Here is a 22659-nt window from a genome sequence, read left to right on the forward strand (position 1 = left end):
CGACCCCAAGGCATTCTGCATGGAGAAGCCAGCGTGAGGCAAGCCGAGCATGCAAACTGCGCGAAAATGAAAGATCACATTTTATGACACTCGCCTAGCGGCTACCCAGGCCTCCAGTCTTAAAGGAATTTGCTCAGGTTTTGTGCTAAGCTTGGTATTGGGGGTGGCGGGGGGAGTCCTCCAGAGAACTGCTGAAAAAATGGAGGCTTTCACTAAAAATCCCCTTTTACTTCAATCAAATCATACAGAATGCACACGTTGTTCTGCATCCGAATGTGTAATCTGAATGGCAGTTAAAAATAAGTTGCGATTATTGTGATTCCTCATTATTCAAAGACCAGATCTATATCATGTCTCTGCCATGCAAGCAATAACAAAAATATCAACATAGTTAATATATCCAGCATCAATAAATACAACTGGTGTCCTATTTTACAGAGTGAAAACATACTGCTTAATAGGAGTTTCTAGTATTTAGGCTTTATAAAAGTTTTTTTTTGTTTTGTTTTGTTTTTGGCCAGTCCTGGGCCTTGGACTCAGGGCCTGAGCACTGTCCCTGGCTTCTTCCCGCTCAAGGCTAGCACTCTGCCTCTTGAGCCACAGCGCCACTTCTGGCCGTTTTCTGTATATGTGGTGCTGGGGAATCGAACCTAGGGCCTCGTGTATCCGAGGCAGGCACTCTTGCCACTAGGCTATATCCCCAGCCCCGAGGCTTTATAAAAGTTTTGCTATCAGTCTTATTGGGAACCCAGCAGTGTGTGTTAGCATAAGCCATCCTTTGGATTCATTTGAGTTTTACTTTCGTGGCAGGTGTAATGTTCGCTATTCCTGTGTATGCTTTAAACAGCACATAAAAGTTGTATGGTACTCTCCTGATCAAGTTCACTTCACATTAAATACACACTATTTTGATTGAAAGTGTGGTCTTAAATTTGCTTTTTACTGAAAAATTAAAAAAAATCTCTTGTCTTTCTCTTCAGTTACTTCACTTTTCTGTCTCTTCAAGAGACCTGCTGAATAGAAATTATTAGTTCTAGTTTTGTTCTAGAATGTTTTACTCTCACCGTGTGCATCACCCTGTCCATTCCAATCCGACAGCTGGACATTCACGGCACAAAACTTTAATCCTAGTTATTTGGGAAGCTGAGATCTGAGGATTGCAGTTAAAAGACAGCTTGGGCAGGAAAGTCAACGAGACTCTTATCTCCATGCAACCGGCAAAACCCCAGAGCTGGAAGTGTGGCTCATGGGTAGAGTGCCAAGGGAGGGACCGAGGCCTTGAGATCAAGCTCCTGCAACAACACCACGAAAACGTAATAGAAGATCAAGACTGCTAAACCGTCTTCTTCTCCCAGCCTGTCACCACCCATCCTGTGCATTTTCTCTTCGCTAAAAATTTTTATGTCAGAGAGCTGAACCTTAGCTAACCAACATGGACATCAAAAATGCATCGTGGGTGATGGATGTCATGCAAACAAAATCTTTCCATTAAATGAAGAGTTTTATTTTCTTGTTATTTCACTTGGGCTATGGCAATGGGCAGAAAGTGGGGCTCTGCAGCTTAGGTTTGGGGGTTCCTGATCTCCGGGGGCAAGCCGGGGATGGCAGGGGAACCCTATCACGTAGCCAAGCCTGTAAGGTTTGCACTAGGATTTACCTGGGCCCGGGACTCCCCCCCCCCCCCGCCACTGGGCAATTCCCTGGCACACCCCCCGACGTTGCAGCTCTGCACCATCTTCTCTAGAGCCCCCCCCCCCAATACCTGCACGTGTCTCTGCTTCAGCAGCGTCTCGTAGCGGTTGGAGGGCGGGTACGGGATGATGACGCCGTAATTCTTACACTCGGCCCGGAAGCGTTTGTCCAAGAGGACGCTGGAAAGGACCAGGGTGAAACAGACCCACTGAACACCCTGGTAGATAGCACCCCCCTTGCCTGGCCCCACATGGGGTTCTATCCACTGCCTTCTCTCTCCGCAGACCCTTAGATCCCGCCAGGAGCTCAGAACAGAAAAAAACAAAACAAAAAAAAAAGAAAGTCCAGGTTACAGATGGGCCACTTGCCTCTTTTATTTATTCATATATCGTAACATGATGGAGTCTATGCTTAGTATCACCCGGGGAACATTCTAGATGCAGAGGGGCGGGCGCCGGTGGCTTACACCTGTCATCCTAGCGACTCACGGGGCCGAGATCGGAGCATGGTGGCTTGAAGCCACCCTGGGGGACACAGCTCCAGGAGACTTGCATTTACAGCTCCTCAGCAAAAAGCCGGGGGTGGAGGTGTGGCTCAAGTGGTCGAGCGCCAGTCCCGAGCGAAAGAGCTGAGCCAGAGTGTGAGGCTCCGAGGGTGTACATACACACAACGTTCACACACACACACACGTGTGCACACACGCACGGCACGGCATTTCCCATTCGCATCGTCTGTGTGCGCACGCACGGCTGGTGGCATTCACCCGCACTTCGGTGCTGATGGAAAAAATGTGAATTTGTCCTCAGGGTTCTTAAATCCCGAGAATTCACCGGGCGGCGGTGGCTCACGCCTGTCATCCTAGCTACTCAGGAGGCTGCGATCGGAGGATCGTGGTTTGAAGCCAGCCTGGGCAGAAAAGTCCTCGTGAGACTCTTAATCTCCAACGAACCACCGTGCTGTGGCTCAAAGTGGAAGAGCAACGGCCTTGAGCTAAAGAGCTCAGGGACAGCGCCCAGGCCCTGAGTTCAAGCCCCACAAGCAATGACAAAGAAAAATAAAAGGTCAGCAAATTACCTTGCAGTTACCTTGAAACCCTTCCTTCCTCCCTCCCCCTCACCCTCCCTCCTTTCCTTCCTCCTTTTCTCCCTTCCTTTCCTTCCTCCCAGGCTAAACAGCTAAATGCATCATCAGTGCTGATCTCTTCCCCTCCCATCTCCTCGCAGTGCCCTCTTGTGGCTGCGGGCGGGACAACAACCGACTCGAACCCCCCCAAACCAGGCAGGCAGGCAGGCTCTACAATTTTTGTTATTTCTGCCAGTGACTTTGCACAGGAAATCGCTTCTGCCTGCAGTTTCCTGGAACCTACTGCTTTCTTTTCACACTGCCTTTCCAGCTCCGCTCCCCGTAATCACCTAAGCCTAATCCCATAAGCCTTTCTTCATGACACTACAGAAACTTCCTTGCCTCTGCGTATCTTTGCTCTTGTCCGCTTCTCTCTGCCCCATGAAGTGAGCACCATTTCTGCCCCCTTTTTCCTCGCCAAGGGGGGAGCAGGGAGCCATGCCTTCTAGACACGGTGTTGGGAAAGATGGCTGCCTTCAGCCTGGCTCTCCTACCTGCCCGCCATGGCCTTGTAGTAGGCAAAGATCTGGTCCGCCAGCTTGTAGACAAACTGATCAAAACACAGGTTCACCTGCGGAGGGAAGCAGGGAATGTCAACACGGCAGCGCCCGGCCTGCTGTCACACTCACTCGAGGGCCGGGGATTGGGCAGCTCGGGCCGGCTTACCCCAAGAGTGTTCTGGGCTGCATGACAGCTTTGATAGAGAAAAGGGGGAAAAAGAAAAGAAAGAGAGAAAGGAGAGGGGAGGAGAAGAGAGGGAGGGAGGAAGGGAGGATAGAAGGAAGGAGGGAGGGAAGGAAGGGAAGGAGAGGAAAGAAGGAGGGGAAGGGGGAAGGAAGGGAGGGAGGAAGGAAAGGAAAGAGGGAGGGAGTCTGTGTCCAGGCAAGTCCGTTTACCCCTTGTAATCACGGTGCTCAGTTAACAGATAGAGCAAAGTTCACGCCTGTCACCCTAGCTACTCAGGAGGCTGAGATCTGAGGATTGTGGTTCAAAGCCAGCCCAGGCAGGACTAAGTCTGTGAGACTCTTATGTCCAACAAACCACTCAAAAGCCAGAAGGAAAGTAAGTTAGGATTCAAGTGGCAGCACACCAGCCTTGAGTGAAAAGGCAAATAATGAGAGCATGATGGAGTCCCTGAGTTCAAGCCCCAGGACTGGTGTGCACACACCAAGTCACGCAGAGCTCAATAAGGAACCAGCCCCTCCCCCTCCCCTGTCACACCCCCCTCCCCCCCCCCCCGCCCCCGGCCCAGGGATCTGCTCTTCAGCTGACCCCTGACTCGCAGCCTGTATGGGAAGGGATGGGAAGCTTCCCCGGTTGTGTAATCACTCACTGGGCTCGTCCCCCCCAGCTACCCGCCTCCATCACTGCCCATAGACCATCTTGGTTTTTTTTTTTCCAACCCTGTTCTTTGATATTTGCTTTTTTTTTTTTACTTTGCTTTGCAAATCTGATTATAATGACATAGTTAGAAATATAAAGGCTCCTTTGGCCGCCCTCCCCATCAGAAAAAAAACCACCTTGGATTAAATAAACCGCTCTGGCTTGTTAACATCGGAGGTTTGCGTGGCGATCGCCGCCGTGGACTGTGCTGCCTCCGACGCAGTGACCAAAGCCAGAGAGAGACAGTGGTAAGCTTTCCACAGACGGGGCCGCGGCTGCAGGGGGGATGCAAAGGCACACTTGGGGGGGCGGGGGTTGAGAGGGGGAGGGTAGGGGGAGGGTTCACCCCTGATTCTTTCCCTGTCAGGCCCTCAGCCCCAGAGTGATCGCCTTATGCAAACAGCACGAGGCCCTGTGTGTGTGTGTGTGTGTGTGTGTGTGTGTGTGTGTGTGTGTATGTGTGTGTGTTTGTCTGTCTGTGATAATCATAATGATGATGATAATGATAACAGTGATGATGATGATGACAGCGATGACAAGGGGGCGTGGCTCGTCAATCGCCTCGGCCTCGATCTCGTCGTACAGGAACTGCTTCTTGAACTTGGTCAGCGCGTAGTAGGCGCTGTCGTTGTACAGGTCCAGCGGGTAGAGGACGTACCTGAGGGGGAGAGGGGGGCGGCGGTGACCCCACGGGACCCCCCGCCCCCCACGGCCCCCCTGGGCCCCGCCTCCGGGTCGCGAGGAATGACTCCAGAGACCCAAGGCGCCCAGCCAAACCACAGCCTGCAAAAATGGGCCTGGGATGGAAGGCTCAGGTCGGGGTCCTGCCTTCCTCCCCCGGGGGCTGACTATGTCCCCCGCGTGGCTGCCGGAGTGGCTGCCCGCAGAGCTGCAGACGGCACCCGACCGGCGGGCAGACCCCAGTCCGGGAGCCTCGCCGGCCAAGGCGGAGGCAAAGGAGCCCGTTCTTCCTCTGCAGCCCAGGCCCCGCCCCAGCGGCCTGGGCCCCGCCCCCGTGGACCAGGCCACGCCCCTGCAGACCAGGCCACGCCCCTGAGTGCCAGGCCCAGCTCCTGCATCTTAGGTCCCGCCCCAAGAGACAGGCCCCGCCCCCTGAGGCCCAGGCCCCGCCTCCTGCTTTTCAGACCCGCCCCTGCCACCCAGGCCCCGCCCCCGCATCCCAGGCCCCGCCCCCGCATCCCAGGCCCCGCCCCCGCAGCCCAGGCCCCCGCCCCCGCAGCCCAGGCCCCCGCCGCCCAGGCCCCCGCCCCCGCAGCCCAGGCCCCCGCCCCCGCAGCCCAGGTCCCGCCTCTCACTCCATCATGGAAGGCTCCTTGGTCTCCAGGATGTGGTCTCTCAGAATCCAAGGCATGGACATCTCGATGGGGAACTGGATGCGCCGGCCCATCGTGAGCTCCAGGAAGAACTCTCGGAACCAGAGCTGGGAGAGGTCACAGCACTGCTGCAGCGCTTCTGCGAACACAGGGAGGGGTGGGGTGCGGGGTCACCTCGGGGAGGGCGCTGGAGCCATGGCTCCCGCCCGCCTTGGGGTGCTGGGTCCGCAGGCTCTTCTCAGATCCCGGTCACTGGTGCTTGAAGGCACAGGGCAAGCCTAGCACCCTCAGGGGGCACCCTGCACTTTCGAGGTGGCAACAGGGCCTGGGGGGGAGGGGGGCGAGGAGGGGGGGCTTGTGGGATCATTCCCCGCCTCCCTTGTGTATAAAATGCATCTAGAGCCAGGCGTGGTAGGCCACGGCTGTAATCTCAGCTCCTCACGGAGGCCGAGATGGGGCCAGATCAGGATTCAAGGCCAAGGCCCAGGCACAGGTGAGCAAGACCTCATCTCAACCAGGAAGCCGGGGGTGCTGGCTTCCACCCAAGCACGAGGCATAGAGGACGGCGGTGGGAGCCGGCCTGGGGAAAAACGGCGAGGCGCCTGGGTGGTTAGTCAGCCCACTCTGCCCTGCTTGACCTCTAGCTTGGTCCCCCGGCCCATCCCTCCTCCCTGAGGACTTCCGGATCCGTTCGCCATAAATGACTCCCGGACAGATCCAGCCCCACGGTCCAGATTCCACCTAGGACCTCGGGGGTGTGCGGGCGTGTTTTCTGGGACTCACCGCTGATGTTGAGCAGATGGGTGAAGAAGAAGGACTGCTTGTGGAAATCCTCGATGGCCAGCACAATGGGGCCGTCCAGGCTGCTCCGCAGGGTCTTCTTGGAGCCGCTCTTGTCCGCGATGAGCGACTCGAGCATGGTGCGCACCATGTACAGCTTGAAAGAGAGAGAGAGAGGACAAGGTCAACGTCAAGGTCGAGGCCCAAGGCTGGGCCTCCACCCTGGGGAAAGGTTTTTTTTTTTTTTTCAAGGTTATTTGTATGATCTGACGTCCTGTCTTTCCTTCCTTCCTAAGAACTGTCTAGGTGGAGAAGTGATCTGGAAGTGTGTGTGTGTGTGTGTGTGTGTGTGTCCACGGGCGCCGTCCGGGGCCTGGCGCCATGGGGGATGGGCGCCACACCGCAGCCCTTGTGAAAACCTCCAGGAGGGCCACTGGCCAGCTGGGAAGGAAGTTCTTCTTGATGCCCACGCAGCTCGAGGCAACACTGCCCGGCTTGGCCCCCGTGGTGGAATCAGGGGAGACCCCCCGTGGTCTGTCACTGTGGTCACCCCTTCCTTCCCCGGGGTGACCCCATGGGGTGGAACACTGTGCTGGGAATCAGAAGACCTGGGTTCAAGGCCAGGTGGTCTTCCCGACTTGCTGTGTGACCTTAGAGGAGTACAGGCCTCTCTCGGGGCTCCAGTTGTGTCAGCTAACGAGCGAGGAGGTGGACCAGACGCCATCTCAGATTTGCCCCGATGGGGTAAGATCACAGCAAGAGTGGCACCCCTCCCCCCTTCAGCCTCCCTCCCCTCCACAACCGACCAACCACCGCCGGTTGCCAATCCTGCTTCCTGAATGGGCACGTGAGTGACAGCGCCCCCCGGTGGCCCGGAGCCGCAGGGCACGGCCTGCCTCCCCGGTGTTCAATTGACACCAGTACTTAGCACCAGTACTTACACAGGACACTACTAGACAGACAGGGAACTCCCGCTTTCATACAGCGCGCCCGGCGTGCTCGGGGCACGGGCGCAGCGGGAGACTGTTCTCTCTGCTATGATCTACACCTTTCCACACACCATTGAATCTGAGGGCCGGAGGGGGGGCGGGAGGGGGCTCCATTCTGCTGCCCCCCCCCCCAGCGGGGACCCGACCCAACCCCGCCAGCAGGCCGTAATACCAGGGATCGGCAGCCTCTTCGGCCCTGTGTGCCACCAGTGGGGTGAAACAAAGCCCTCGGGGACCACTGGCAGGCCTAAGACACAACGGGAGAGGAGGAAGGGGGGGTGGGAGGGAGGGCAGGAGAGACAGGGACGAGGGAGAGAGAGAAAGAGAGAGAGAGAGAGAGAGAGAAAAGCAAGAGGCATTGTATACAACGGGAAGACGTCGCCATGCCGGGGTGGCCCGAGACTCTCCAGCCGCCCAGCACTCCTGCACCGCACCGTCCTGCCTGCCATGTCTCCACGACGCCCGGGGGGGACACGCCGCCCGGGTGGGGGGGCTCCTCACCGCGGGGAGAGCCCGCCCACTGGGCCTGAGGAGCGAACCCCTGTGCTAACGACGGAAACGCTGGCTCTAACCTGCTGCGAGCACTGACCGACGGGGACCAGGGCGGGGTCGGCCTCTCCCCCTCCACCTGTGCACCAGGGCAGAAGGCAGGGGGCCCCCGGGGAGTGGGGGGGAGAGGGCGGAGCCCCGGGCGGGAGTCAGGAGACCTGGGTTCTTGTCCCACTCCGTCCGGACTCACCTGTGACTCGGACAAGTCACCTGCCCTATCTGGGCCTCGGTTTTCCCATCTGGGAAATGGGGTGACTGTACGCTCTCTCTCTCTCTCTCTCTCTCGGGGCAACTCCCGGTGTGGCAGAGCTCATGGAGCACATCTGTGCCTTCCTAACCTGTGGGGGGGGCGCTCCCCAAATGGACCTTCCCCACTGGCAGCGTCCTTACAGATCTCCCCCACCTTTTCTCTCCCTTGCCATCCTCTCCTCCTTCCTCCCACTCCTCCTCCTCCTCCTCCTCCTCCTCCTCCTCCTCCTCCTCCTCCTCCTCCTCCTCCTCCTCCTCTCCCTCCCAAGATGCTCTGATTCTAGGATCCCCACAGGACTTGGGGTTCAGGCTATACTGGTTCACACTGGCTGGAGGCTGGACGCCAAGGAAAGCTACGCCAAACCTGCCCACCGCACCCGCCCTGCCTGACACGTGCACACACACACACACGCGGGGGGGGGGAGCACCAGACAGGCTCACAGAGAGAGGCTTAGAGGTGTCATCAAGTGGGGGCCCCCCCGCACACGACCCGGGGCCTGCACAGCCGGAAGTCCCTGCTTCCCCAAGCCCCACAGAGAGCGCAGGGACCCTGGACCCCCAGACGAGGAAGGAATTCAGCTTTCCTCCTTGGAGGATGAGAGACTTCAGTGGACGTGTGTGTGTGTGTGTGTGCGCACGTGTGTGTGTGTGTGACAGTCCTGGGGCTTGAACTCAGGGCCTGGGCGCTGCCCCGCCGCTGTTTTCGTCCAGGGCTAGCGCCCTACCAACCCGAGCCACAGCTCTGCTTCCGGCTTTGTGGTGGTTGCATTGGAGATAGAGTCTCATGAGGCTTTCCTGCGGAGGGGGTGGCTTTGAACCCTGATCTGCTGCAGATCTCGGCCTCCTGAGTATGCAGGGCTACACCTGGCTGATCATGTGACTTTCTTGGTGGGGTGAAGGGCTGCGTGTCCCTGTGGCTGAGGGGAAGTTGGGGGGGGGGAAGGCAGCAGCAAGCTGGTAACCAACGAAGACAGAGCCCAGAGAGGCCCGGGCGTCGGCCCGAGACCACACAGCGCCTCCGGGGCCACGCAGGGAGAGGGGCACGTGGAGATTCCCCGGGGCTGGGGGGGGGGGCGGGGATGGGGTGGGCCTGTCAGATGTAACACTGGAAGCGGTGTAAACCCCATGGGTCAGACCGGACAACTGAGGCCCGGAGAGGTTGTGCAACATGGCCAAGGTCACACAGGAGGTCGGGGACTAGAACCCAGGTCTCCTGAGTCTCAGAGCAGCGGCGTCCTTTCCTCTATCGAATCCAGCATTGGTGGAAGGGAACTGGTGGGGCGGGCCGGCCGGAGCTGCTCACCTGGGTGCTGGAGGGCCCGACGGCTCGGCGGGGCACCTTGATGTCGAAGCCCCCTTTGGGGTCCTTCTCTCCTCGCAGGCAGGGGTCGTTGGGGGGTTCACGCCCGCCCTCCCAATCGCAGATGGTCTTGCGGATGGCCTGCAGGACGCTGGGGGGCGGGGGGAGGGGGGCTCAGCACCCGAAGGAGGCTGGGCGGGTGGGGCAACTTCCTGTCCCCTCTCTCCAGAGATGCTGCCCCCCCCAGGGGCCCCTGGGCGTCGGGGGCGGAAGGCGCTGCGGGGAGCCCGGTAAAATGTGTGGCACTGGTGTTTCAATGGCGCCCATGACCCCTCCATCGAGCCCCGGGGTGACGGGGGGCCGTGGGGAGGGAGGGTGGGGGCAGGGGTGCCATCATATCCATTTTTTTTATTAGTGGGGGGGCTCGAACTCAGGACCTGGGCTCTGTCCCTCAAGGCTAATAATGCTGTTACTTGAGCCACAGCTCCACTGATGGCTTTTTTTGGGGGGGGTAGTTAATTGGGGATCAGAGTCTCGTGGGGTCCCCTATGCAGGCCGCCTTGGAACCGCGATCTTCGGATCCCCGCCTCCTGAGCGGCGAGGATTCCAGGCCTGAGCCACCAGCGCCCGGCTTCATCGTACCCATTTTACAGACGAGGGAAACCGAGGCCTGGTGGCGGGGGGCACCTGACTCACGCGCACGCAAGCCGGCGCTGGGAGCGGGGCTGTGTGGGGGCGCAGGCCGGCCGGGACACTGGCTGAGTCTGGCGCGCCCCCTCGGTGGAGGGGTCCCCGAGACGCACCTGATGAGGACGTTCTTCTTGCGCACGGCTTGCCTGAGCGGCTCCCGCAGGGTCACCTGCGCGAAGTCCTGCAGGGCGGCGTAGATGGTGTTCCGGATCGCCTGGTTGAACACGCTCTCCATGCGGCCCATGAGCACCTGCAGGCCTTTGATCATGGCGATCACCTGCATGGGCACGGAGCGGGGTGAGGCCCGCCGGGTCCCCGGCACCCTGGCCAGCCGCCGCCCACCACCACGCCCCCAGGAGGGGACAAAAGGAGAATTGGCGTTCTGCTCCCTTCTCTCCACCTCCATCTCCACCACCATCACCACCACCATCACCATCACCACCATCTCCATCAATACCACCACCACCACCATCACCATCATCACCACCACCACCACCACCATCACCACCACCATCACCATCACCACCACCATCAACACCACTACCACTATCACCACTACCATCACCCCAATCACCATCAACACCATCACCACCACACCATCACCATCATCACCATCACCATCATCACCATCACCACCATCACAATCAATACCATCACCACCATCACAATCAATACCATCACCACCATAACCACCACTATCACTATCACCACCACCACCACCACTACACCACCACCATCACCACCATCTCCATCACCACCACCACCATCACCACCACCACCATCACCACCACCACCATCACCACCACCACCACCATCACCACCACCATCACCATCACCACCACCATCACCACCATCATCATCACCACCATCACCATCAACACCATTATCACCACCACCACCATCACCATCATCACCATCACCACCATCACAATCAATACCATTACCAACATCACAATCAATACCATCACCAACATCACCACCACTATCACTATCACCACCACACCACCACCATCACCACCATCACCAGCAACACCATCATCACCACCACCACTATCACCATCACTACCACCATCACCATTACCACCATCACCACCACCATCACCATCACCACCACCACCATCACCATCACTACCACCATCACCACCATCACCATCATCACCACCATCATCACAGCACTATCACCACCACCATCATCACCACCACTACCACTATCACCACCACCATCATCATCACCACCATCACCACCACCACCATTTCCACCATCACCACCACCCCCAACACCACCATCAACACCATCATCACCACCACCACCACCATCATCACCAACATCACCATCACCATCATCATCACCATCACCACCACTACCACATTCACCACCATCAACATCAACACCATCATCACCACCACCACCCTCACCATCATCATCACCACCATCACAATCAATACCATCACCACCACCACCATCAACACCACCACAACCATCATCACCACCACCACCACTACCACTATCACCACCACCATCACCACCAACACCTCCACCAACAACAACACTGCATCACTTCAAAAGCGCTACTTGGGGGCTGGGGATATGGCCTAGTGGCAAGAGTGCTTGCCTCGTATACTTGAAGCCCTGGGTTCGATTCCCCAGCACCACATATACAGAAAACGGCCAGAAATGGCGCTGTGGCTCAAGTGGCAGAGTGCTAGCCTTGAGCAAAAAGAAGCCAGGGACAGTGCTCAGGCCCTGAGTTCAAGGCCCAGGACTGGCAAAAAAAAAAAAAAAAGCACTACTTGAGAGGACTCCAATACACCCAAGAGGCCACAATTGTTCCATGCGCCCCGTCTTAGCATCTTATCACTATCTTATTATTATGCACTGGGTGGACCCCATAAATACGTGCAACTGCTTGTGTCAAGGAATAGGAAGATTGGGTGCCAGGCGCCGGTGGCTCATGCCTGTAATCCCAGAGACTCAGAAAGCGGAAGTCTGGAGGATCACAGTTCAATGTCCAGCCGGGCAGGGAAGTCCACGAACCTCTCACCGAGCCACGAATCTCCCAGCGAACCAGCACAAAGCCAGAGGAGAAGGGGTGGCAAATGTGTCTTTGCCTGAGGAGTTCAGATCTGCTTCAGCTACTCGGTGTTTCTTTTTGCTGCTGGTTTTCTTTCAGCCCATTTTTCCAGTAGAGTAAATAACATCTATTGGGTTTTTGAGGACCAGATGAATCTCTAATTGTTTCTGAATAACAACTCTGTGTGTGCGTGTGTGTGTGTGTGTGTCCTGAGGTTTGAACTCAGATCCTGGGCACTGTCCCTGAGCTTTTTGTTTTGTTTTTTACTCTACTACTTGAGCCACAGCTCCACTTCTGGCTTTACTGGTGTTTCATTGGAGGTAGGAGTCTCAGGGACTTTCCTGGGCAGGACTGGTTTTGAACTGTGATCCTCAGATCTCAGCATCCTCAGTAGCTTAGAGGACAGGCGGGAGCCACCGGCGCCCGGCTTGAGTGACGGCTTTTGACCAAAAGAGATGACGCTTGATGGACAGGGGACAATGCCGTCGCGGTGGGTGGAGCACCGAGGGCCGTGGCCTGTGGCCAGGGTTCGGGACCGGGTCGGCGCCTACCTCCACGAAGGCGAACTTCTCCTCACTGGTGTAGTTGTAGCACGTGGCTCTCTCGTATTCCTCCGCCGTGCCCGGGCAGTCCTTGTTGCAGAACTTGTCTGTGGGGTGAACCAGCTTCCAAGAGTACTAGAGGAGAGGGGGGAACCACCAAGGGAGCCTGTCGGTGCCAGGCGCGAGACAAACCCCGTACCGTGGAATATTACCAGCCCCCCAAAAGGAAAAGGTCCTGAACCTTGACTGAGGGAACTACAAGAAGCCAGGTAGCCAGGCACCGGTGGCTCACACCTGTCATCCTGGTGACTCAGGAGGCTGAGACCTGAGGATGGTGGTTCAAAGCCAGCCCGGGCAAGAAAGTCCGTGAGCCTCTTATCTCCGGTGAACCACCAGAAAACCAGAAGTGGTGCGGTGGTTCCAAGTGGTAGAGCGCCATGAGCAAAAGAGCGCAGGGACAATGCCTAGTCCCTGAGTTCAAGCCCCACGACTGACAGAAAGAGAAAAGGAAGAAGCCAGGTACGAAAGACCACTCACCACACAATCTTATTTGTAAGGAACGCTGGACGTCGAGAGCAGAAGCACCAATGAGCCAGCAAAAACCTGGGCTGGAGGCGTGGCCCCCGGGGGTAGAGCACCAGCCATGGGCAAAAGGGAAAAGGACCCCAACCTCTACCTCCATGACCCGGGCCTCCACCTACCACCTCCATGACGTGGGCACTCCACTTGGATAGGAGCTGCAGGCCCCGCAGCGCCAGGTCGAAGAGCTCCCGGTACTCCTCGTCCGACTTCTGGCTGTCCAGCCCCGAGCCGGTCACCACCTGGGAAGCAGGGCAGAGACCCTCAGCCTTCGCCAACCGCACGCGCGACGCCTGACCTCAGCAGGGCCCGGGCACCGTGTCCGGGCTTTATTCTTTATGTGGTGCTCAAGGCTCGTGCTCTACCCCTGGACCCACAGCTTCACTTCTGGCTTTTTTTTTTTTGGTGGTGCACCGCAGATGAGAGGCTGGCAGACTTTCCTGCCTGGGCTGGCTTCGAACTGAGATCCTCCAGTCTCAGCCTCCTCGGTCGCTAGGATTGCGGGAGTGAGCCACCGGTGCACCGGCGGCAAATGTGGCGATCCAGCGAATCCCGTGTCTTGGTTCTCCTTCCTAGCAAATGCCCATCGCAAGCCACGACGGTGGATGTCACACAAACCTCTTTTGGCTTGTGGAATATGCCGCAATGAAACACGGCCACGTACGTGGCCCCCACGTGGCAGGCGGTCGTCCCTCGCGATGCTCGCTGGGATCTGTCAGTCTTTACAGACCGGGTGAGACTCTCAGCCCTCCTCCCGTGCGCAAACGCCCCGCGCCCATGGGCTGGCACACCGGGCCCGTGTTTGTGCTGCTGAGTGGTGAGTTCACCATACACAATGGCGCCCACGCGCAGGGACGGGGTTACACTGCATGTTAGCTGAACTTCTCCCACGCGGTAGTCACAGCAGCTCTGCGCGTGCAGTAAGTCAAATACGTGCGTGATTTGTTACACATCCTATACAACGCACATTGCAGCACAGAATTCTATATAAGCAACATGTGGCATACATTTAAATATGCATGGTGACACATTATTGCTCGTGCTGCTTATTAAACACACTACGATGTGTATTGTATGTGTTATTTCGTTTACAGTCAAGGGTCTAAGTGCACACGGAGGCAAGGCTAGTATCCACGGGGGTGAGCACAGCCACCTGGGGCTCGTGGGAGCTCAGCCCGCTTCCTCCCTGCCGAATGCTCGGGGGCTCGCCCGTGTCCAGTTGGGAACCGTTGCAGGATCAGAACTCCCGCCGGGACGGGAGGACCGGGCTTCTGAAGGCGCTCCCTACATCCGCTAGCCCTCACTAGGAAGCAGCCGGCCCCGGCTTGCGAGGTCAAAGCGATCAGGGCCGTATGGCGGATGGACACACTTGCTAAGAAAGCTGAAGGCTTGGGTCTGGGGGCTTCACTCGAGTGAGGGGGGGGACCTGGGGCTTGATCCCTGGAAAGGAAGGGAGGAAGAGAGGAGGAAAGAAGAGAGAGAGGAGGGAGGGAGGGGGGGAAGAGGATAAAGGAAAGGGAAGGAGGCGGGCAGGGAAGCACGCAGGCAGGCTAGCAGTAGGTGTGGGCCCCTGGTTTGACCTCCACCCTGCCGGCATCTGTCGGGCCGACCCCATTTCAAGGTCTGTACCTTGCTTGCTCTATGATCAGACAGAAATGCCCACCGCTGGCCACAGGGTGGCAGCAGTGAGCGCGGGGGGGGGGGGGGGGGGGCCTCCGCAGTCAGGGGGCTGAGGAGGGGGCTGTTTATCCATCAACAGATCAAGAGAAGAGCCAGAAGCCCAGCAGGCCTGAGCGCCCAAACTCCAGGCGGCTGGGCAGGGCCAGCTTCTCCTTTTGCAGAGCTACCTTATCTCTTAGGTTTGCGGACTGATCTTGTTTCCATAGATAGATGGATGGATGGATGGATAGATGAGAATCTGAGGATCCTGGTTCAAAGCCAGCCCAGACCAATAAAAAAAGGGGGGGGGGCTATGAGACTCTTATCTCCCATTAATCAGTGAAACGTCCCAGGCACTGAGTTCAAGCCCCAGGATACACACACACACACGCACGCACGCACGCGTGCAGACCGTGCGCATTCAAAGCGGTTTCCCTGGACACGCGGGTGGGGACAGGACGGTGTCCCCCGGCTCACCGTGTGCCAGTGACCAGGCCCCGGCCCGGCCCCCCCCCCGACCCCCCCCGCGGCTCCCCCCCCCCCCCCCCCCAGCGCCCTGCTCACCTCGCTGTTGCTGTAGCGGGCCAGCTCGGAGATGAAGCGGATGTGGTCGTCCCGGATCTGCACCATCTGCTCGCAGATGTTGTACTGGGGGCTGATGCTGCTTTGGGTGCAGGTCCACCTGGGGGGGGAGACCGCAGCGTTGGGGGGGGGAACCCCTCTCCGAGGGGGGAGGTGGGCGGCCACCCCAGCAAGCGCTTGCCCAAAAGACTTCCAAGGAGGGCTCGGCTCGCACCTGTAACCCGGCTGCTCGGGGGCCGAGAGTGAGGATGGCAGCTGAAGGCCAGCCCGGGCACGAGCGTCCGTGAGACACACACACACACGCACACACACACAGCCCGTGCCCTCTCCCTCCTCCCCTTCTCTTCCCGCCACTAACGAAGAGGCTGTGCCTCAGTTTCCCTCCCCGCTCCTCCTGCCTGGCCCTCGTGGGGCCGCCTGGCGTCCGCCCCGCCCCCGCTCCGTCAGATGGACGCCCAGCTACAACGCGCCCGTTCCACAGAGAGCCGAGGGGCGCGCGTGTGCGTGCGTGCGTGCGCGTGTGCCCGCGTCGTACTTCCAGAGGTGGGAAGAGCTGGCACTGGAGCAAGGAGCCCAGGTGGGCGCCTCCTGCCCGCCCCCCTCCCCCGTCCTCCCCCTTCCCCGCGGGAAGATGCCACTAGGAAAGCCAGGCTGAGCAGCAGAAGGACGGGGTGGGGGTGGGGGGACAAGGGGCCCCTCGCTCCCCTTCCTCCGCCCAGTGCTGGGGTCCGGGCCCCGACAGGGAGCGGGGGAGAGCCCAGCGCTCGGCACCGAGGGGCAGAGCGGCCAGGGACTTCTTTGCACTTGCACGCTACTTCTGGAGGGATGGGCACACTCGAACCCGCGTCTCCGGGCCTGGCTGCAGGTGGCCCGGTAGCCAGGCAGGGAGAGGGCGGGAGGGGGTCCCGGCTCCTCCACAGGCCGCCAGCCCCCCCTGTCCTGGGGTCCCAGCGGCAGGGCTCCGGGCTGGGGGGGGGGGCCGAGACCCCCTGCGAGTGTCTTTAGTTCCTTCGCTTGTGCTGGTTCTGGGGCTTGAACTCGGGGCCTGGGCACCGTCCCCGCGCTTTTGTGCTCGGAGCTGGTGTTCCACCAGCGGAGCCACGGCGCCGCTTGTGGGTTTTCCTGAGACGAACTGGAGATAACGAGTCTCACGCGCGTTCCTGCCTGGGCTGGCTTTGAACCGCCCTCCTCAGATCGCAGCGCCCCGAGTGGCTGGGATGACGGGCGTGAGCCACGGCCGCTCGTGTCGGGGGGCGGGGCGGGGCCGGGCTTCCTCCACCCGAGGCCCGATGGAGCCGCCCCGGCCGGCGGGCACTGGGGCCCCGGTGCCCGGCGACGCCCCCACCCACGCGCTACCCCCTACTTACTGCGTGGCCACGCAACCTGAGCCGGGGGAGGGCGTCTCTCTCTCCGATGCCCCCCTCCAGGGCGCCCCCCGGGCGCTGAGCGGGCCGAGGGGCGTGGCCAGTGCTCCGAGCCCTTTAGAGCCGGGTGGACGGCAGCGGGCAAAGGAGTCGGAGCGCCTGGGGCTGGTCGCCGCCGAGCCGGTGGCGGTGCCGGGGCTCTGGGGAGGAGGGGGGGGCTGAAGCGGCCCCCCGGCCCCCGGCCCAGGGCTGGGCACTGTCGAGGACGCCGAGAGACATTACGGCACGCACTCACTTGGATTTGTTCTCCTCGTAGTGAGCACTGGTCTTAATGTATCTGGCCAGCTCGATCTGCATGTCCCCGAACAGAGGCACCACCTGCAGCTGCTGCAAGAGAAGCGAAGGCGGCGGTGAGACGCGCCCGCAGGCCGGGGAGGGGGTGGGGGGGACCCCCACAGGACCCCCGGCCAAGTCCTTCCCCCGGCTCCAGCCCGCCTCGCTCTTCTAAGCAGCCCGAGCCTGAACCCCAAAGCCCCTCGCTGGGCAGCGGGCGGCTCGCACCCGACATCCTAGCGACCCAGGAGGCTGAGATCGGAGGATCCCGGTTCAGAGCCAGCTGGGGCAGGAAAGCCTGGGAGACGCTCATCGCTACCACACGTCTCAGAAAGAGCCGGAAGTGGAGCTGTGGCTCAAGTGGCAGATGGCTAGCCATGAGCAAAAGGAGCTCAGGGACAGGGCCCCCAGGCCCGGAGTTCAAGCCCCAAGACTGACAAAGGAAAGACAGGGCGGAGCAAGCCGAGGTGAGGAGGGAGGCGCCGGTGTTCACCCCCGGCCTCTCCAGCACTAGAACCTGACCCCCCCCCCCCCCAACACCCGCTATCCACACCCGCTCAGGAGCCCTGGGACTTTGCGGTGATGCTGCGAACCCCCTCGCATCAGCCGCGGATCCTTACACACGCTTTCTGGCCAGAAGCAGGATTAGATCCCTGGGCTCACACCGCAGAATCCTGCTAAATCTGGGGAGTACTGGGGAAACTGAGCTCCAGGGAGATCTAGAGCTTTGCCCAAAGCCCCGGACCACTGGGCCCCCGGGAAGCCTGGCCCTGTCTGTGGGGAGTCCCCCCCCCCCCCAGTGCAGGCTGGAGAAATGGCAATGTTCTGTCTTGAAGAACAGCCCGGCCACGCCACGCCGCGCCCCACGGCTGCTCGCCCGGTGACTCAGAGCTGTAGCGAGGCCCAGGCTCGGCCTCCTGGCCTCCAGTGCCTTTGCACCCCAGATCTCCGTGCCAAACAAGCCCGCACCGTGTACAACCCTCCAAGGTTTGCTTGAGCCGCCTTCTTCTTCTTCTTCTCTAACGATCTGGGGTGAGGAGGCCAGATCTGGGGGCGCCGAAGCTGATGGTGTGTGTGTGTGTGCCCGTGAGGGGCTTTTGCCACCTGGGATTTGAGTTCTAATCCAGTCCTTGGCCCTCCTCCCAAGAGCTCTGGTTTCTACCGGGCACTAGCGCACGGTTCCCTGGAGGTGGGCAAGGACTTCCGGCCAGGGAGAGCGGGAAAGGCGGGAGCGGCAGTTAGACGCCCAGCAGAATCCAGCTGCGTGCCGAGGCCTTCGTGGGCCGGTGATACCCCTCTGCCTAGGGCAGCTCCGATACACCCCTCCTCTCCCCTCCCCTTCCTATCCTTCCCCTCCACCCCCTCTCCTTCTCTCTTTCCTCTTCCTCTCTTCCCCTCCCCTCTCTTCCTCTCCTCCCCTCCTTTTTCCTTTCCTCTCCTGCCCTCCCCCTTCCTTCCCCTCTCCTCTTCCTTCCTCTCCCCTCCCCCCTTCTCTCATCTCAGCTCTCCCCTCCTCTCTTTTCCTCTTCTTTCCCCTCCCCTCCTCTCCTCTCCCCTCCCCTTCCTGTCTTGAGAGTGCCTGTCCACCTGACAAAGCCCACAATTTCCCCAAAGGGGTCCTGGGTGTGACCGGGCCGGCCTGTCCATGGCCCCGGCTAGTGGCTGACCTTGAAGAACTTGTCGATTTTGCTAAGGTTGATTCTCTTCTTGGCATCCAGCTTGTAAATGTTGCTGACGTTCCCATCCATCAGATAGAGGCCGAAGCCCATCACCTAGGGCAGGACGGGGCAGAGAGCAGATGCCGTCATCGCCATGGGGCTGTGAACCCCCTCCCTCCCCCCGACACATTCTATGCATCCTCAAATAAGGACAGGAAATGCCAGGCTCCTTCCAACTGGAAGTTTAGCACATCACTATGGTGCCCATTTCCAGAGCCCTAATCACTGGGCCAATGACTTTAGAACAAGCATCGTCTCTTGTGAGTCAAGTTCAAAGCAAGAGCCCCATTCTACAGACGGGAAGCCGAGACACACAGAGGTTCCAGAGCCTGGCCAAGTCACACAGCTGAGCCTCAGCGACGGTCACTCGACAGACCCAGCGCAGGGTCTGTGCGCCAAATGTGCCCATCTAGGTCCTTGAGAGGAAGCCCCAAGATGCCTGAGAAGTGTGAGTGTGTGTGAGTGTGTGTGTGACAATTCTTAACACTTCAGTCCCTTTAGTTATCCACTGAAAGAGAACTCGTTTTTCTAAAACATTTTTTTTTTTAAACGCAGAGCTCAAGTGTGGAGGGTCCGGCCCACTATGGGGACGTGGGAATGTCACGTCCCCACGTGCCTCTGTTTCTCGGGGGACACTTGAGGGGCGCGGACAGGAAGCTGTAAGGATCACTTCCTGTTTGGCCCGGGAGCATCTTGCTCTGCAGGACCAGCATGGGGACCTTTTTGTTTAGGGCTTGGCGCCCCCTGCTGGCATAGGAACTCACTACCAGGAGCCGTAGAGGTGAAGGAGACCAGAAGGAAGGGGAGGAGGAAGGAGGAGGAGGGAGAGGAGGGAGGAGGAGGAGGGAGGAGGAGGAGGGAGGGGGGGAGGAGGGGGGAGGGGTGAGGAGGACGTGGCAGGGACACCCCCCCCCGGCCCACCTTGAGCAGCATGTGCTTCTCGCTGGGCGTCAGGTACATCTTGTTCTCGTAGTAATCCACGCAGATGTTCACGATGTCGGCCAGCAGCTCCTCGTAGCCCGGGATCACCTCCAGCTGCTGGTGGAGACACTGGACCACAGCGCCACCCTCCGGTGAGACGGGCCCGGCATCCCCCCCCTCGCACCCACGCCCAGGGCTGGGCACAGCCAGCCAGCCCAGGGTACCCACGGCTGTGTCCCCCCGGGGGAACCGGAGCCCGCACGCCAGCCCGCGCCACCCACCCGCCCGTCAGGCCCCTGGTCGGTCCCCCCTGGGCCTTTGCACACCCAGCCCTGGTTGCGATGGAGGACGCAGGGCGGCACTCGCCCCGCTGGGAGGATGCACACGTGCTCCCCATCTCCTCTAGGTCTCCTCAGGCCGGGCCGTGTGGGGAGCAGAGGCGGCTGGGGTCTCCACCCTGCCACAGCCCCACAGGGCAGACACAGCTCCTGGGGGGGGGCAGGGTCTGAGGTGCCCCCGCCGCCCTTCCCGAGCCCTTTGGGTCAGGGGTCCGGGCCCTCAGAGCCCCAGAACTTGCAGGACGCCCCCTCCCCGCCCGTTGGCTTGGGGGTGCGCAGGTAGACCTGAGGGTGCCTGCCTAAGGTGAGGTGACACAGGGCGGATCGAGCTGGGCGGGGCAAAACAGGCCAGGGGCGGCCGTGCGGGCGGGGCCCGGGAAAGGGGTGCCGGAGCACACCCCGGTTTCCTGAACCGCGGGGCTGGTCAGCCTCATGCAGCCTGCCGGATACGAGGCCGATTCTCAGACCCGCAGAGCCAGATGGGGGGGGGGGGGCGAGGCCCCGAGGTTGCCTGTGGCGTCACGGTGGGCCACGAGGTTGTCCTGCTTGGACTCACGCTCTACAGGGCCAGGGCAGGGGGCCTGGGGCCGGGAGGGCGGGAGGGCGGGAGGGAGGGAGGGAGGGCGGAGGAGCTGGCCAGGGCCCGTGTGTCCTCACCTAGGTGATGCGGTTGTGGTTGGCCAGGAACATGGAGAGGTTCTGCGATTCCTGGATGGACTGGGGGTCGGCCATCTTCCTCAGGAACTGGGCTGCCCTGAAATGCGGGGGGGGGGGGGGCGGGGGGAGAGGGCAGGGAACTCAGAGCCCAACACCCAACACTGGGCGTCGGTCTGAACCCGGCCTAGGTGACCCCTGCGCCCCGGCGGCGGTGCGTGAGGAAGGTCAGGGCGGCTCGGGGCAAGGGGAGCACTGCCTGGAGCCCTTCCCCAGGAGACGGCCTGACACCAGGATCAACTGTGCGAGGACATGAAAGCATTCATAATACTTATTAAGAAAAGATTGCTTAGGCAGATCCAAGAATATAAAAGCTAAAAACAAAAAAAGAAATGGTTGTTAGGCTTGAGATAAATCACTAGGTCTCATAGGAAAAACAAATATATCAACACGGCATCAGTTGTCAAGGAAATCAATAATCAAAATTAAATCACTTGAATGAACAATAGGAGAAACATTAGCAAAATCTGAGTGGAGAGGTGGAAGTACTGTTGCAGACACAGAACAAGATCCATAGCTTCTTGGATACATGGCACATATTCAGTACACTCATTCTAAGAGGTGACATTTGATGCACTCATTCTAAGACCTAGGTGACATTGATCAAAATACACTAAATTCATAACTACTTTAGCAAACGACAACTTCTTTGTACAACTACTTACAGATAATAAAAATATTTTTAAAGTTTGCTGATTAATACTAAGTGTAAGTTAATAATTCTACAATTCAATAATTTTAGTGAACTAAATTCAGTCTTTATTTTAATGTAACAATTTACTTATGACATGGAACTTCTTGTTATTTTTGCTATCTGACAGATCTTTTGAGTTTGACTAAAGAAAATATCTTTGAAGGCAAGAAAAGAATAAAATAATATATATAAACATATACATATATATTTGCCTTGCAAAATCAATATTAAATCACATATCTTTAATGAATCTTCTAACTTCCCATTCATTTATGTCTCGAGGTTAAGTAATTTATATTTATTTTCATCGTAAGTTGCATTTTCTCCAGTCTGTTATGCTTAGTAATTTTCTATTTGACATTACAAATTGCAACCTCTCCCAAGTATAAGATGTTTTATTCTTGTAAATCTGTTGAATGAAGTGATACAGTGATATTCCTGCTAATTTAGTGAGGATGCAGAAGAACTGTGTTAATTTTATTACTAGTTTTTTTTTTCTCCAAATGAGACTTCTCTGGATATTTACATGGGCCATAGTTCTTTCAATTCCATCCACGCACTGGGAAGTGGTGCCATTTATTCTTTGTCCTGTGTGAATCCTGGGCACGGTTGTTTGTGTGGATTTGTGTGATCTTTTGTGTGATCTCATATACTTTCTCAATTTTTCATTATTATATAATATAAGATGCCACTAAACACAAACAAATTTTGTGATGCCAAAGTTCCAATGAAATGCTCACCCTTTGGGGGGCCTATACTCTTGTAAGATCCCACCAGAGAGCTATCATTTTTTATTTTATAGCAGCTAAATGCTTATTTATTTTACTTCTAATCCTAAATATCTCAAAAGAAATGAAAAATGATTCAAATAGAAAGACTTATATAAAAGGTTTTGCTCTTTCTTGATGCGAGACTACCCACATGCTGGTGATTCATTCCTATAATCCTCGTAACTCAAGTGGCTGAGATCTGAGAGTCACCATTGTTCAAAGCTAGCCTGGGCAGGAAAGTCTGAGAAACCCTTATTCCCCCCAAACCACCAAAATGCCATAAGT

At 58.2% G+C, this 22659-nt stretch overlaps 1 protein-coding gene across 1 annotated transcript; it reads right to left on the minus strand.

Moving 5' to 3' along the window:
- Nucleotides 1–212: 212 nt before the first annotated feature.
- On the minus strand, nt 213–22139 carry LOC125345414 (cytoplasmic FMR1-interacting protein 2-like). Its single transcript, XM_048337587.1, has 16 exons — nt 22131–22139; nt 19859–19987; nt 18887–18991; nt 17182–17273; nt 15505–15622; nt 13404–13523; nt 12712–12837; nt 10202–10365; nt 9402–9549; nt 7473–7547; nt 6315–6468; nt 5514–5670; nt 4759–4855; nt 3309–3385; nt 1710–1871; nt 213–282 (listed from the first exon to the last, which is right to left on the minus strand). The coding sequence occupies exons 1-16, from the start codon at nt 22137–22139 to the stop codon at nt 213–215; spliced, it is 1803 nt and encodes a 600-aa protein (XP_048193544.1).
- Between the last annotated feature and the right edge of the window lie 520 nt (nt 22140–22659).

This window comes from Perognathus longimembris, unplaced genomic scaffold (assembly GCF_023159225.1).
Source record: "Perognathus longimembris pacificus isolate PPM17 unplaced genomic scaffold, ASM2315922v1 HiC_scaffold_5661, whole genome shotgun sequence".
Classification (NCBI taxonomy): Eukaryota; Metazoa; Chordata; class Mammalia; order Rodentia; family Heteromyidae; genus Perognathus; species Perognathus longimembris.

Coding starts and splice junctions, on each gene's coding strand:
- LOC125345414 (XM_048337587.1), bottom strand. Junction 13,524..15,504: donor CCCGCTACAGCAACAGCGAG/GTGAGCAGGGCG, acceptor CCTGCTTCCCAG/GTGGTGACCGGCTCGGGGCT. Junction 1,872..3,308: donor TACAAGGCCATGGCGGGCAG/GTAGGAGAGCCA, acceptor GGTCCTTTCCAG/CGTCCTCTTGGACAAACGCT.